The following is a 16,937-nucleotide window of genomic DNA, read 5'->3' on the forward strand; positions in this document are numbered from 1 at the left end:
GGGTTGTGAATAACATTGAAGGTTGTGGCTATTATCTTCTATTAAGGGATGAGAACATCGAAGTGATTTGTCTAAGACCATAAATCTAGTTGGTAGAATCACCATTAGGAACCAGATCTCTGCTCCCAAGTCCACATTAAAGCCCAGAGAAAACTGGAATATATTAAGAAGGAGTGAAAAAAGCATTGGAGTTACTTGGCCTGGAGAGAAGAACAGAAAAGAATAACTGTAATCTGTTACACACTTAAAGATAATGTCGATGGGCACCAAGGACCAGCAAGTTTTCCATTTGCAGAGTAATAGCTCAAAGGAAGATAAGATTCCATGACTCTGGATTATAGTCATTTTACAAGTCAGCTAATAACTGCCTCACATTTCTTCAGAAGAGTTCGTGGCATTATTCTCAGGAGAAAATAGAACCAATGTTTAATAGTCTTGTCAAATCTGATTAGGTATTAGGATTCTAATTTAAATGCCGACGATGTGCCAATTACCTAGAAACCACTTAATTCCTTTAGTTTTCGCTTCACTTCAGTCTGCTCCAGGTAGCGGGCATCAGGAGAGTTGAAAATAGTGTTGTTCAACAACTCCTACAGACTTCAGTAGGTAATTTACAAATGAAGGCTGAAATGCCAATCCTTAAAAATAAACGAACTGCCCATATTTGAATAAAAGACCTACTTTTCTATGGGCAAAGGTTTCCAACCTGGGTGTGGGAGCCAGCTACTTCTACTTGCCAAAAATCTCTTTGAGACATTAATCTCATTCCACAGAACGTTTTTGACCTTTCCAATGTTTGCATAAGAAAAATGAAGCATAGATGTTTTCAGGAGTGCGACGCAATTGTCTTGAGCCTTGTGGTATCAGAGGAGTGAATCCATCAGTCTGTGGAAGAAAGATTTTTACTAATTATGTAAAAGTGAATCTACTCTCATTTTTGAGAAGTTGGAAATAAGATACACACCTGCAAGACACATATTATTAGTCAATTAATTAGCAAGTATGCACTGAGCCTCTACTTTGAAGTAAGTGGTAGGCAGAACAAGGGACCTGGAATATTTTTTAGTGATACAGAAAGAAGAGAAGAGGAAAAGACAAGCTTCTAACCTCAGGACATTTATTAGAAAGTCAGGCAGAAAAGACATACCTACAGAAAGCTAGCAAACATTTCATGATGGTGCATAGTAAGCATTACATGAGAGGAATCAATAATTCTGTCATAAAATTAGGTTAGGAGAAAGAACAGGAATTATGGAAGCCAAGATTGGGCAGCAAAATCTTTATCAAGATGACACTTATCAACTGGAATTTGGAAGGATAGGACTCAGATGAATGGAGACTCTGGGATTGGGCAGAAAGAAAGGAGGAAGGCAGGAAAGCAGTGGAGAATTTAGGAACAGACCATGGGCTAGTCTATCTCTTGGGTAGAATTAAAGTGGACAGCCCATTCTCTCAGAGGGCAGCAAGTAGGGGATGATGTATGCAAAACGATGCTGGAAATAAACCTGATGATAACTTTAAATGTCCATCATGTCTAACTATTCTAGATAAGGCTCTTTTGTTGACAAAGAACAGAAGCCACTCAAACTAACTCAAGTGAAAAGAGAACAGGAGATTCTAAGAGTGTCACAGGAGGCCTCTTGTACATTCAAAAGCAGTTCATGAGCCAGGAACCAAGGACCCTCTGTTTGACTTAGGGCCACCTCATCTCAGCTTCTGATTTTATGTCTCCCTCTTTCTCTCAGTCTACCTACGCTGCTTAATCATCTTGCACACAGTCTAAATATGCCCAATCCCTTACCTGGCCTCAAAATCTTTTCTTGCCATCATCTGTTGTTGACTAATTACATACTCTCATTTTTTCAGTTTAAATGCTTAAGAGAAAGGGAGGCTCTTTAGTAACTGGACAGGCAGTTCACTGGCTGGTTTAGATTAAGTAGTCACCCCAGTCCAACCAGACTCAAACTAACCCAGTGGTGTCTCCTTGCATTGGGAGCTCCAGAGAGAGCTGTTTAAACCAGAAGAAGAAATAGACTGATTTGTTCCATGCTCTAGAAAACCATTAGACTTCCAGGGAACATTTGGTGTGTTCCATACACATTTGGGAAACCTCTGCTGTTTCTCTGCTTCTAAGAAGGATTTACCCAAAGCTTTCTTCTAAAAGAGCTGTGACACCCTGAAAGGAGTTGTCCTTAATTGAATGCTGACTCCACCACCTCTGACAGTGACCTTAGGTTTGTCCCCTGTAGAATGAGGATAATAGCACCTATCTGTTGTCTGGAATATAAATGAGACAATGTAGATGGTATTCTCTGCTTGGCACAAAGCAAGAGCTTAGTAAATGGGATTTCTTTAATTACTTTCATATTTTATGAATATTCCAAAACCCAAAATTGTTTGTGGTTCATATTTACTTATTAAAAATTTTATTTATTTATTTATTTTGAGAGAGACAGAGACAGTGTGAATCGGGGATGGGCAGAGAGAGAGAGAGAGAAAGGGAGACAGAGAATCCCAAGCAGGCTCCAGGCTCTGTGCTGCCCGCACAGAGCCCAACACAGGGCTTGAACTCGCAAAACCACAAGATCATGACCTGAGCAGAAACCAAGAGTCAGATGCTTAACCAATTGAGCCACCCAAGTGCCCCTTTACTTATTTTCCATCCTTGTAATGATTTATTTTTTCTACCTGGGTACAAGAACTCTTTTTATAACCTTAAAGTTTATAAATTTGCCACACTATATCTCAGTGTGGAGCTTTCTGTTTCTTTAATAGAATTTATTGTCAAATCGGCTAACATACAGTGTGTACAGTGTGCTCTTGGCTTTTGAGGTAGATTCCTGTGGTTCATCGCTTACATACAACACCCAGTGCTCATTCCAACAAGTGCCCTCCTCAATACCCAACCCCCGTTTCCCCCTCTCCCCCAACCCCTATTCACTCAGTTTGTTCTCTGTATTTAAGAGTCTCTTATGGTTTGCCTCCCTCCCTCTCTGTGACTATTTTTTCCCCTTCCCTTCCCGCATAGTCTTCTGTTAAGTCCCTTTACTTATTTTTTTAATGGTATAAGTGATATATGAATGTATCTGAATATCTAAAAGCAACTCCTAGATATTATATTATTTCACTGTAAATATACTCATGATAAATATTTTAAGGCATGTTTTTAACAAATACAGTCTTTTTAAAACCACAGAACAACAATACCATTATTGCACCCAGTATATTAAAAATAATTGCTTAGGAGCGCCTAGGTGGCTCAGTCGGCTGAGCATCTGACTTCGGCTCAGGTCGTGATCTCACAGTTCATGGGTTTGAGCCTCGTGTCGGGCTCTGTGCTGACCGCTAGCTCAGAGCCTGGAGCCTTCTTTGGATTCTGTGTCTCTTTCTCTCTCTGCCCCTCCCCTGTTCATGATCTGTCTCTCTCTCTGTCTCTCAAAAATAAATTTAAAAAAATTTCTTAATATCACCAGTACTAAATCTGAATAATTTTTCATTTGATTTTCCTCAATAGCGTCAAAAATATCTTTTTATGGTTGTTTGGTTTGAATCAAAATCTAAAAGGAGTCTCCACTTTGCACTGAATTAATGTGTATTACACATCTCCGGAGGTCTATAACCATTTTCCTTTTTTTTAAAACTTTTTCTCCCTCCTTTTTTATGCTATATATTTGTTATAAAAAAAAAAACGGAGTCATTCCTATAGAATTTTCCAATTCAGGATCTGACTGTATCTTCACGGCATCACTTAGCAGATTCTTTTATTGCCACATTTCCTGAAAACTGGTACATAGATCTAGAAGCTTATTTAGATTTAGATTAAAATTAATTTTCTGGAAAAACTATAAAAGTAATGTTTTTGTACTATCTTTTATATTTAAAAGTTATGAATTTGAAATAGACACTCAACGGTTCCCATGTCATTTTGCACTTAGGAGTACAAGATTCTCAAGAGGGAAGGAGGTAAGCCATTCACTCTGGTTTCTGCCCTATGCAGGAGTGAATCAGCTTCACTTCACTTCAGTACAGTTCAGTTCACTTCACTTGGAGTAACTTAGACTACTACTTTATCTCTAATTGATTTATTAGAGATATTCTTGGCTAAAGATGCTCATGTACCTTTAACTAAAGATATAACTTTCTTGCCTACATTCTAAACTAGGAATAAAAATGTTTGAGATGAACAGTGAATAGAGAAAGTGTCAGAAGAAAATAGAACTTCATTTGAAGTTTTTATGTTATTCTGTTAATTGTTTACAATGAACTAATTTGTGGATGGACAAGCAAACCCAGGTACACTGAAGCAGGACTACAGTATCGTTCTAGAATGCTGGGGATGTCCATTAAGTAAGAACCCTCTCTTTACTACCTGCGCTGGGAAGAGAGAGCTAGATAAAGAAATAGAGAATGATAAAAATAATTGCTTCTATGCCTGATAAAGCTGTTTGGAGACTGTGACTTGGTCCACAGCAATAATGAACTTGCAAACACCTGAGTTCCTATATTGCATGTGTCATTCCCCCAGTCAGGGACAATTAGACAACCATTATTGTCTACTCTGAGCCCAGTCTACATGCCAGGTTCTTTTTCTCAAACTCACCTCTAATAACTCACGCCTCTTTCCCTGGAGGGAGGCAGAAAGTGAGTAAGGAATCAGGGTGCAGCAAAGAGTGTTAACCCAATGGGAGATAAATCAACGTGGAAGCAAGTGGAAATAAGTGTTCCCCCATCACTGAAGTCTATCATATAATAGAGTATCAGCAGTAGAACCAAGTTTAACAGAGCATTTTCAGCAATGAACACCCTCACATTTAGTTGGTCCCAATTCACATCAACTTCCACACTATACCAGCTCATGTTAAATGGAACAAATATTTGTTGAGTGTGTGCAAATCACAGTGCTGGAAAATGCCAAGATGGAAGATACTCTGCCCACCAGAGGCTCATCCTCTAGTGGGTTCTCAGACAAGTGCACACAGAACAGGTGTGCACCCCATGGTGCTAGGTGTTGCGTTGTATGGGGAGTAGTGGCAGATATTGGGTTGCTCTGCTCAGACCTCCCTAGAACAAAAGATTCACTACCGAGCTGCAGGGAGTGTGGTTATCTGATAGCCTGCGGCTGTCAGTTCCTTGAGTCCAGTTCAGCTTTCAAGCTGTGGTCATGCTTTTCCCGGGCAGTTCCCGCCCAGTGACTATTCCAGAGAGAGTAACTAAGGTCACACTCCTTTTGGATGGCCCCAGCCCACGACTAGGCGAGGTGGTGATACAAGGGCCTGGCAATTGCCACTCAAGACAGGACTCCTCCACGGGGCAGTCTTTGTTACCGTTAGACTGGTATAGGGTGACCAGCTGTCACGGTTTGCTGGGACTGAGAGATTTCCCAGGATGTAGGATGTTCAGTGCTAAAGCCGGGAAATTTCCAGGCAAATTAGGATGGTTGGTCACTTTCACTGGTATCGACCTTGTCAGGTCTGCATTGGGGTCTGACTGCTTCCCTCCATCCAATGTTTCTTCCTTCCCTTTTGCCTTTCACGGGTCTTGCTCCCCACTACACCCCTTATCCTCCTGGTTTCCTCTCACGGTCTGCTTCCCGGAGCACTCAGCCCAAGACGGGCACATATGGCACAGAAACCAAGAGGGACCTAAATACTGCAAGAAGGCAGGGGAAAGATTAATTTGGCAATTACAGGGGTGCTTCTGGTATAACTTTTTCAGTGGGCTATTTGTTCTGCACCCTTTGGAAAAAGAGAAGAGGCATATGTAAATACTCGATGACTTCAGGTTCCCTAAACTGCATTCGAATACTCAAAATGAAGGCTTTGCCAAAAAAGGAGTCAAACTTCTTGACCTGGTGTCCTCCTTTAAACATGCCTGCTATTAATTTCTATGAATTAAGAAGATAAATGAAAGGAGCTTCAGCTTTTCTGAGAAGTATCTTAAAATCAAGAGGGACTGTGGGTGAAGAAACAGGAAGGCATCCTTAAGAGCCAGGACTAGGATAAGGAAAGCAAGGTACTCAGGGTATAACATTTAGGGAGGCATTCACTGTCATGGCCGTGAGTTCAGAGGCAGCACCTGCATGAACCTGAGCGTGAGCACTTCCTTAAATCTTGCACCCAGTTGCTTGGCTTGCCCCATCCTTGTCCCAGCCCTGGCGTCCATAATAATATTAGGCAACTTACGCAGAACATTGTCTTTCCTGCCTCAGGTACAAAGCCATCGTCCGGCCAATGGATATCCAGGCCTCTCATGCCCTGATGAAGATCTGCCTCAAAGCTGCATTGATCTGGGTTGTCTCCATGCTTCTGGCCATCCCGGAGGCTGTGTTTTCTGATCTACATCCCTTTCATGAGGAAAGCACCAACCAGACCTTCATTAGCTGTGCCCCATACCCACATTCTAATGAGCTGCACCCCAAAATTCACTCCATGGCTTCCTTCTTGGTCTTCTACATCATCCCACTGTCGATCATCTCTGTCTACTACTACTTCATTGCTAAGAATCTGATCCAGAGTGCTTACAATCTGCCTGTGGAAGGGAACATACAAGTCAAGAAGCAGGTGGGTGCTTGGGATTGATTCGTTTCCTCCTTAGGGATCTGATCCCTTTTGGACTTCACTGACAAGCACACTATTAGGGGGTCATGTCACCTGATTCTGCAGTTAGAGAAGGTTGGTGATCTGTGGCCAGATGGTAAATGGAAACTCCTAGCCACAGAATCCCAGGTTTTCAGATGTTTTTTTTATAATCTTGTTCTCTTATTAAAGACCTAAGCTAGGGAGATATTGAGAATCTGGAAGATTTGAAGCGTGTGAAGTATGGTTTTCCTCTTGAGAAATATCCAATGTGTTGTTGTTAACAAAATAAAATGTTGAGGCCCATAGGGATATGACTTCTTTAAACTCCATCACATTGTTTGGATAGGAAGAGGGATGCCACATGGGGACAAAGCAGAGGGAGCATGGAAATGGAGCTGGTTGAAGAAAAAGAAGTCGTTTGACTAAAATAGGCTCACAATGACTTGGGTTCAAACCCAGACCTCATGACTTAACCTGCTTACTCTCTCTGAGACTCAGTTCTCTTACCCATGATACAGGGTGATGACCCCATATTGTAAGGCTGGAAGATGAAAAGACAGAGCATATGTATGATCTAGGGTGTCCAGAATGCAGAATGCCCTCCACATGTGCTAGACTCCCTTCCCCACCCCCCATAATCCTGCAGAATTTCCTATTTGAGGGATGCATAGTAGAAACCGGGGACTCTGGCTTTATCCTCTTTGTCAGTTCTTGCTTTCTAGTCCAAATGCAGATCATGTGGCATTTATGATGGAAAAGCAAAAGACTCCCCATCCATTTAAATGTAGAGCTGACTCAGTGGCTTCACCCTTTAAAGTTTTGTGGGTTTTTTGCCTCAATTATGAGGAGAGAGTGGCAGTTCTCAGCGAAACTGTCTCCATATTTGAAAGGCCTCTCAATGGTGAACATCCATTGTACCTCCAATTCTTTGATGAGAATGATGTTTCCCCTTGTCCTGATACCAGAGGGTGTTGGGAGCAAATGATCCTCAGCCCACTTTGTCTAAGAACCTTCCTGTATATTAGTATCGCCCAGAAAGAAGTTGAGATTTTAAAAAATAATACTCGGAAGTTATTTTGATTGGGCCAATGAGGAAGAACAAAGCTGGCTGCTCTTTTGAGCATCAGGGGGAATAAGAAATTATTAACTGTGGAGCCCAGAAAGACATGAAGTCATATGGCTGATAAACCGCACAGAGCTCTCCTGAGGAAAAAGAGGTCACTTACTAGAATTTCATTGAGCAATCCATTCAAGCATGTAATCAACTTTGTTTAAAGATCTGTTCTCAGTGTCACGTTCTAACTATATTCTACCTCATGGATTTCTGCTTCCTGGCTTTTCCATTTCTGTGTTTCTGACCCCCTCCCCTTTTCCTGTCTGTTTCTGTTGCTTTTCTCCCATTTTATTGGATTCTCTCTTGCCCCCTTTCTCCCATTGAACCCTTTGTCGGTGGCTTTGTGGGCTCATCTATTCCCCCCAATTCTTTTTCCCTGTTTTTTTTTTTCTTCTCTCTGTCTGAATCTTTTCGCTCTGCATTCATCCCACACCGTCCCTTGGTCCCTCTGTCTCTGTGTGCATGACTCTCTCCTTAGATCGAATCCCGGAAGCGCCTCGCCAAGACAGTGCTGGTGTTCGTGGGCCTCTTTGCCTTCTGCTGGCTCCCCAACCACATCATCTACCTGTACCGCTCCTACCACTACTCGGAGGTGGACACCTCCGTGCTCCACTTCGTCACCAGCATCTGTGCCCGCCTCCTGGCCTTCACCAACTCCTGTGTGAACCCTTTTGCTCTCTACCTGCTAAGCAAGAGTTTCAGGAAACAATTCAACAGTCAGCTCCTCTGTTGCCGGCCAGGCCTGATGACCCGCTCTCACAGCACCGGCCGAAGTACAACCTGCATGACCTCCTTCAAGAGTACCAACCCTTCTGTGGCCACCTTCAGCCTCATCAATGGAAACATCTGTCATGAAGGGTATGTCTAGGTTTGCCCTTGACCCTGTCCCCCTAGGAGTCTCTGGTTGCGCTTTATGGCTAGTAAAGAGCCCCACGCCTGCTGTTGTCTCTGTACCCTCCAAAGACCCTTGGGAAGGCTCGTGAGTGTTATAGGCAGGATGCAGAGAGGCCCAAATGGACCGCTCTTACATTTGAAAGGCTCATCAAGGCTTACATTTTCTGTTTCAACTTGTGAATGCTTCTTCTGATGTAGAGCAAACTTACCCTATTTTAGAAAAGGGAACAAATAAGAAATTATTATTTTAAACATCAAGCCCTGATATACAGTTATGGCCAACTAAGTCATAGAAACTGCACGAACAAACAGATTTATACAGCAAAAAAATCATACATTAAATGTCCACTTGTGACAGACTTCACCTTGTCATTTCTTTAAGTGGAAACTAGTGCTTTAAAAATTATTTGAGTGATTTTCCAGGAACATTTATAATCAGAAACCAAGGAACTGTTTTTTACACTTGTAACATGAAAGTAAGCCCTGTTAAAAACTCCCATGTACGATGGTCCGTTCCCAAATTGATAACACTGGGAGCCAGTTTAAGATGAATCCCTGAGTGTCGATTACTTTTAAAAGATGTTACTGGGGACACAGAAGAAACATTCAACACATCATTTTAGGACAAAAACACAGCCAAATACACAGTTACAAAGATCCATGTGAAGCTGTGGATTGGTATCTCGCACTCTGAATTTTAACTCAATGGAATTTCTTTTTGCTATTACCCCACTTGAATCCTGCATGGGACGCTTCTACCGTAGAAGAGAAATCCTTTGGGGGGAAAATTGATCTTGCTCTCAATTCATCATTTATAAGTGCATAAAGTGGAGTATTTATTTTTGATGTACAGGTTTTCTGCCAAATGTATTTACTGAGATTTGGCTCTTTGCTGCACTGAAGTAGTCAGCTCATATGAGAGAAAAAAAGGATCACATCTGAGTGGAAAGAGAAACATGTTTACGATTAACATATGCTTACCTAAAGTCTGTGGGAAGAAATGAATAAAATTTCAGTAATATATATTTCTGTTTGAATATGTATAAATAATTTGCAGGGGCTTAGCTTTAAGAACGGATTATAAAACAGCTACCAATTCATTAACTTTTCGACATAAGAGGAGTATTTTTGAAACAGCCCATGTGCAGAAAAGTACTGGACTGAAATAGTTTTATTTTCCTAAGTGAGTAGAGAGATTTGACTATCTTACTTTAGAAACCCTGAGTTGAGTTTTTCTTGACTCCATGATAGGCCAATTCTGCTAGACTGCAAACATGCTAACCCACTTTCAGATAAATCCAAATTCTGCAAATGCGCCATGACGTGTATCCCTTACATCTGAAGATGATTTTCACTCCGGTTTTCTCTGTCCAAGTGAGAAAGAACTGTTGGCTCTCTTTTCCACGTGGCACGTATTGAAAGATTTTCATCTCTTGTTATGAGGAAGCACTCACCGCACTCACCATCAGTAGAGCTTTAGAAGTTAGGACCCAGCTGTGAAGATCTGTGTTTACAGTTATATTAGCTGGAGACCTCTTCACTTCCTTCCGTGAATGCACTTAAAAATTTTTTAATGATTATTTTTGAGAGCAAAAGAGACAGAGTGTGAGTGGGAGAGGGGCAGAGAGAGAGAGGGAGACACAGAATCCGAAGCAGGCTACAGACTCTGAGCTGTCAGCACAGAGCCTGATGCAAGGCTTGAAGCTGTGAACTGTAAGATCATGACCTGAGCCGAAATCGGATGCTTAACTGACTAAGCCACCCAGGGGCCCTGCATGGACTTCTATACTATCCCCACCTGCTCTCCTGGGAGTCCATGATGACACTGGACAGTTTGAAGAACAAGATAGGTAGTGTAGCAGAAAGAACCAAGATTCTTAGTCAGGCATCCCAGCTCGGTCTCTAGCTATATGAACTTGGCTATCAATTTCCCTTCTCTGGATTCATTTTCTCATCTCTATAATGAGAGGACAGTGCTAAGATCCCTTTGCTGAAATCCTCTGAGTCCCATCATTGTGTCCAATTCTGTCTCTAACGCGTTTGTACAGCCAGCCCGCTCACAGGTGCCCCACTTCTGCTACCTTTGCAACAACTCGTCTGGGGAAATCCTTCAACCAACATTCCCCACTCATGTTCACTTTAGTGGAATGGAAGGAGACAGACTAGTCTCTTGCTTTCAGAGACTCACTGGAATAATTCGTATGAATGGGTCCCATTAGCTTGTTATGCTGTGGAATTAAAGCTGAAAACCACATTAAGAAATCATATTGCTCAATCTCCTCATTATACAAAGCGTACTTTTCCTACTCACCTCTGACCTCGACGTGCACCTGCCATCTCGAACTACTGCTCCACAACTTTCCCCTGGAATTTCTTCAAAACTCTTGAGTAAAGTGACTTCATACCTAGGTAGGGGCTACACTGTGTAGCGTTCTGGCTACTTGTGTGACTTGTTCAAGCATCTCCGATCTACCTGCCTTCAGAGGCATGTCGGGAGTAAGACTCATCTTAATGTCTCCCGGTAACATCCTGACGTAGGCCATCTCGGACTCCTCCCTAGCATCTGGACAAACAGGAGACTGTGATCTAGGTCCAGCTGTGTGTCCTGAGGCAAATCTTATCCCCTCTTTGAGACTCCAAAATGGAAGGGTGGAGAAGGCGTGTGCCAGCCAGCGGCCCAGGACTGGTAAAACAGTTTTGGGAATCAACTGATGGACGGATGCAAACCTGCTTATTGGGACGGATGTACCGGGCCTTTCTCTAGGGAAGCCAACTTCTTATTCCACCTCAAGACCCTAAAATTCCGCTGAGAGAGACCCAAGCCCCCAGGTGGTATCACCTTGCTGCTAGGGCAGCGTGGGGGGGGGGGGCTGGAGCAAAGACATTTCACACCCGGCTTCCAAAGATAATCACGTTTAGCGCTTATGTCTTTGGCGAGGGGGGAAAAATCAATTTTTGCTGTGGAAAACCATCTGTGTTTATTCAATTGACAGACACTACCTTTCAATCTATCTTAAATTGAGCCTCCCTGAGGCAGGCAGTGATAGATTAAGCAATAAACAAGGCAGCCTGCCCGCCACCGGCCGCTGCCGGCAGGGAAGGGACGGCTGTTGTTAAGAGCGATATTCCACAGCAGGATTGCTCTCCCGGCGTGGCGCAGGCGAGCCTCCCCCCACCACTTCAGTGATGATGCCCCATCAATGTGGATGCCTAAACCCTGTTCTTCTGGCTGCCCTCACTCCCCCACTGACCCTGGCCTTCTGCCTCATTAACAAGCCCTCTTTGCCACGCAAATAATTTGGTTTCATCTTGAAGGATGGAGAGGGATGGAGAAGGATGGTAAACAGTTTAAAGGCTGCTTCAGATGAACCCAAACTCAGCTTGTTATGAAAAGGCTCACTGAGCAGAAATAAATGAACTTGTCCAAAAGGCACAGGCACACTGAAGTTGGAAAGTCTCTGTTTAGGCCAAAAGTAGCAGTTGATTGTTGGTTTCAGAGTCAATTCATGTACCAAATGTCTTCCAGTAAGAGAGATGGGCTTTGTTTGGGGACTATAAGTTGAATGACATCCCCCACCTGTGGACTAAAAGGTGGCTAAGCCACTTTCCCAAAAGCCAGGTAGGAATGATCATCCTGGAAACCTGATCACGTGAGAGGTGAGTGACTCGTACACACTTGTGTGGCAGTGTGTACTTTCTGGCCATTGCCACCCTTCACATCCAGGCCCCGAAGGAGCTGTTGTTAGATAGTGTCGTTGCTAACCCTGGCCTGCTGGCAGGGATGGGGCACATTTTGCACGTTTGTCTAACGGTTGGCTAAATTTTCATAAAATAGACTAACTGAAAACAAAGAAATTATTCACTCTCCTGGGGCCAGGCTTTGTGTGAGCTATTCAAAGAAACCAAGCCCAAACAAGCTCTAGTTTGTTCTGTATGTGATGATTATTCCTCTCAGCCCCCACCTTGACAATCCTCTGGCAGCCCCCCCCGCCCCCCACGAACACAACAACTTCAAAATCCAGCAATCTCTTACCATAATTTTGGCCTTCCAAGACATGCTTTCTTTAGGTAGGGGCCAAGCATGAGGCCCAGCTGGGCACATCTGGAGCAATCAACAAACTGCACACTGAGAACATGCTTTTGTGAGACCACGTTAGAAATGTACTCAGTGGAATATATCTAACTTTTTTTTAAAGTGTTTTTATTTATTTTTGAGAGACAGAGACAGCATGAGCAGGGGCGGGTCAGAGAGAGAGGGAGGCACAGAATCCGAAGCAGGCTCCAGGCTCTGAGCTAGCTGGCAGCACAGAGCCCGACGCGGGGCTCGAACCCACGAACTGTGAGATCACGACCTGAGCCGAAGCCGGAAGCCGGACGCTTAACCGACTGAGCCACCCAGACGCCCCTATATCTAACTTTTAAAAACGTTTAACAGTCCCTGGGTTCAACTACTACGTGTCCACGATTATTCTGAAAACATAATTTGCATTGATCTAGTGTTCATGGGCTATAAAGCATTTTTACACTCATTGCCCCATCTAATCCAGCCCCTCACTGCTGGCCAAAGTGCTGCTTAGCATCTTCTACTATGGAAATTTGTAAATGACACTAGTGACCGCGTACGATTAGATTAAAAGACTAATGGAACTATGAGGCTGAAGTTTGAAACTACAGATAGTGGACTATACTTGACCTACAAAAGGGTGATTTCATATGGCTCAGCAAACTTTGATTTCATTTATACTGTGGACGTTCTGTGATACCGAAGAACAGCGCTGATCACTTTCCCAGCTTACGGGACAGTCTGTGCCTGCGAAGTGAATCTGTTTAACTTGGCCCAAGGCAGGGAATGATGCCACTGCTGCTTTCGCCAGGAGGCATATTAGCCGGAACAGCAGTCTGTGTCATATCGAAGTGGAGGTCTAAGACAAGAAGGGATGGGATCCTGAGGAGCAAAACCACAAGCCACAGAACACACCCCATTTGTGTGAAACCTCAGGGGAGTTCTGTGACTCTAGAAGCGCTGGAAGGGGGGGCCTGGGTGACTCAGTCGGTTAAGCATCTGACCCTTGATTTCAGCTCAGGTCATGATTTCACGGTTTGTGAGCTTGAACCCCATGCTGGGCTCCATGCCGACAGTGTGGTGCCTACTTGAGGGTCTGTCTCTCTCTCTCTCTCTGCTCCTCCCCCCTCAAAATAAATAAACAAAACAAAACAAAACGTTATTAGAAGTGCTGGGAAGGAAGGGGCTTGATTTCACCAAACACCAATATTGGGCCCAACGCAGTGCTGAGCACATTTCTATTCTTCCTCACATGCACCTTGACATGTATTTGGATGATGAAGCTGAAGCCCAGGGAGTCACTTCCCCATCCCAAGGTCACATGGCGCAGTTGAATGGCAGAGTATTAATGTGGACCTGGATCTCTCTTAAGACCTCACCCATCCCACTGCTCGGCATTGCTCCCCAAATCCACCCCCATGTGAGACATTAAGTTCACAGTGACCAATAATCCCATTCCCTACTCTAGCTTTTGTCCAAAGGCCTGAACCACTGATGGAGTCGAGGACCACACACAAAGGGCATTGAAGATGTTTCCAAGCACATAAGTTAAGGACTCACTGCAGGCAGAGGCTGAAATGTCGCACAGAGTAGGTGGGCAAGGAAGTCCCTTAGTTCAGTTGCCCCCAGAGACACGATTCAGTTGCAACTGGAAGCCCCAGGAAGAGTTTCCCACCAAGGTCTGTGACTACCCGAGTAGAGAAAATCCTCAGCGAAGGGCCCTATACAGAGGACCCAAGTGAGAACAGTCAATCCAGGCACCTTTCTTTGAATTGGGATTAGTTGGACAACAGGTATCAGAAAGCGGTGGAACCCCTTCCCCATCACCCCCCCACCCCCTCAAAAAAACAGTAAGACATGATTTTCCTGAACCTGGAGACTGAGGCTATGTGAATAGCCATTAATAGAAAAAGGTCTCATGGACTAAGTTCCAAGCTCAGGTACAGACTTAGTGCACTGCTACAAACCCAAATACCAGTGTCTCTCTGCCCATTCGGAGCTCACATTCTAGAGGAGAAGATTTTTTTCTCTTTTGTTCCCTAAATTTAAAATTCATCCCAGAGCCATAGGATGACAAGGAGGGACTCACATAATTTCATGGTCTTTTAAAAGGATCATTTTAATGGACAGTAAAACTTCACACATTCAACCTCATTAATTCCCAGAAGAGTTTGAAAATTTTGGTATAACTGGAGATTTCAGTGTTCAATTACATTATATCATTGGGGACTGTTGTGAATCCAAATTTTTTCATCAGTTTGCTTCCATTTTAGTTAGTGCTACTGACATATTGATATTGATAATGAATAACATTAAGAAAGTAAAATTGATTAAAAATTTTTTCCCATGTAATCTGGCCTTAACTAATTCAAACAAACTTTCCTGCATCCAAGTTGGCAGAATTTGGGGTAATAAAATTTGCTGAAATGGTCAATTCGGTGAGTTGTAAAAATACGTGGCACAAACTCCTTTATGTCATTTTCTGTTTTGTTTTAAATATTAGACTTATATTTTGTCAATTATAATTGTACTTGTTACTATTACCTGTAAATATTTATTGCATCAAAAATGTGCTCTGTATTAAATAAGTCAGAACAAGTTCCAGGTGTGGTACTTAGTATAAATAATGTCATGGCTTGGCTTTGCCTTGATTCCTTAGACTAATGAATTATTTATAAGAAATTCACAATATTAATATGAATGATTCAGTTCCTGTTAAATGTGCAAACTTAACCTAACTGGGTGACTGTGTAAATCGCTCTGTGAAGTGTGCTCATTGATTGTATTCTTATTTTTCAAGAAATATTTCCAATGCTTCTATTACATTGTACATGGTCTTTGGGACATTAACTGAAACCCAGTATAGTAAGCTGAATATTTAAGTCATAGAATATAAGAAATGTGTTTTATTTCTTAATATAATAAAGCATAATTTATGAAATGGACAGATGCATGTATTCAACGTTCAATAAAAATAAAGCTGTTGCATGGATGTAGTCTGTGGCCATATGCCCCACAGTTCTTTGGTTCTGGAACCATCTGCATCAGAATCACCCAGGCTGCTTGTCACAAAATGCAGGTTCTCCAATTGCCAATTAACTCAGAACATCTGGCGGTTTGGCCTAAAAATCTGCATTTTAAAACAAGCTGCCGAGGTGCTTCCTCAGAACACAAGGGTTTTGTTTCATTAAACTTTTAAAAGATGTATTTAACTTTTGAATAAGTAAGCTTTTCTCATGAGTCAAAAAAGAAACCATAAAAATGGCATTCAGGGGCGCCTGGGTGGCTCAGTTGGTTAAGCTACCCACTCTTGATTTCCACTCAGGTCATGATCTCACGGTTCGTGGGATCGAGCCCGGCAACCACCTCTGTGCTGACAGTGTGGAGCCTGCTTAGAATTCTCTCCCTCCCACCCCAGCCCTGCTCAGTGCATGTGCATGCTCTCTCTTAAAATAAACAAACGTTAAAAAAAAAAAGCATTCAGTGAAAAGTCACTATACTACCTAGAGTTCTCAGCATCTATCACCATTCCCATGAGTGACCATTGCTGTTAGATTCTTACATGTATGCGCTACTGGACATTTCCTATGCACTTGCAAATAAATACAAATGTGCGTTTTCTTGCAGTCCACCGCCATTTTACAGAAATGGTGGCATATTTGCCCCTTGCTTGCTTCACTACACACTATATCTTGGAGATCTTTCCATATCATTATAAAAAATTCTTCATTCTTTCTTATACCTGCATGGTGTCTCCTACTTTGTTGATTCAGCCCCCCACTGATGAACATTTAGGTGCTTTCCAGTGTTTGCTATTATGAATCATGTAATGAAGAACATATATAATCTCATACGTGAGCAAGTGTTACTATTGGAAAACATCTTTAAAAAATTTTTTTAATGTTTTTTATTTATTTTTGAGAGACAGAGACAGCGTGATCAGGGGAGGGTCAGAGAGAGAGAGGGAGACACAGAATCCGAAGCAGGCTCCAGGCTCTGAAATGTCGACCCAGAGCCTGATGCGGGGCTCGAACCCACAAACCGGGAGATCATAACCTGAGCCAAAGTCGGACGCTTAACCGCCTTAGCCGCCCAGGTACCCCTGGAAAACATCTTAAATGTGGAACTGCAGAAGACCATATACTTTTATAATTTGACAGTTATTCCAAATTGTTCTCTTTAGGGCTTAAATACCAAAGTTTGAGAGCTTCTGCTTTTGAGGATAATCCTACCCATCAGAGACCAGCAAAGCACTAAAGAAATAACACATTCAGTCACAAATGGTGGC

The 16,937-nt window shown here is 42.7% G+C and overlaps 1 protein-coding gene across 1 annotated transcript in view; it reads left to right on the forward strand.

Annotated features, from left to right (window-relative positions):
• Positions 1-8,661, forward strand: part of GRPR (gastrin releasing peptide receptor) — a 28,049-nt gene extending 19,388 nt beyond the window's left edge. Inside the window, exons 2-3 of the mRNA XM_029930843.1 lie at positions 6,209-6,560; positions 8,171-8,661. Of these exons, the coding sequence (XP_029786703.1) occupies positions 6,209-6,560; positions 8,171-8,560 (742 nt within the window). The 3' untranslated portion in view covers positions 8,561-8,661. The remainder of the gene's footprint in view (positions 1-6,208; positions 6,561-8,170) is intronic.
• The last annotated feature ends 8,276 nt before the right edge of the window (positions 8,662-16,937 follow it).

Source organism: Suricata suricatta, chromosome X (genome assembly GCF_006229205.1).
Source record: "Suricata suricatta isolate VVHF042 chromosome X, meerkat_22Aug2017_6uvM2_HiC, whole genome shotgun sequence".
Classification (NCBI taxonomy): Eukaryota; Metazoa; Chordata; class Mammalia; order Carnivora; family Herpestidae; genus Suricata; species Suricata suricatta.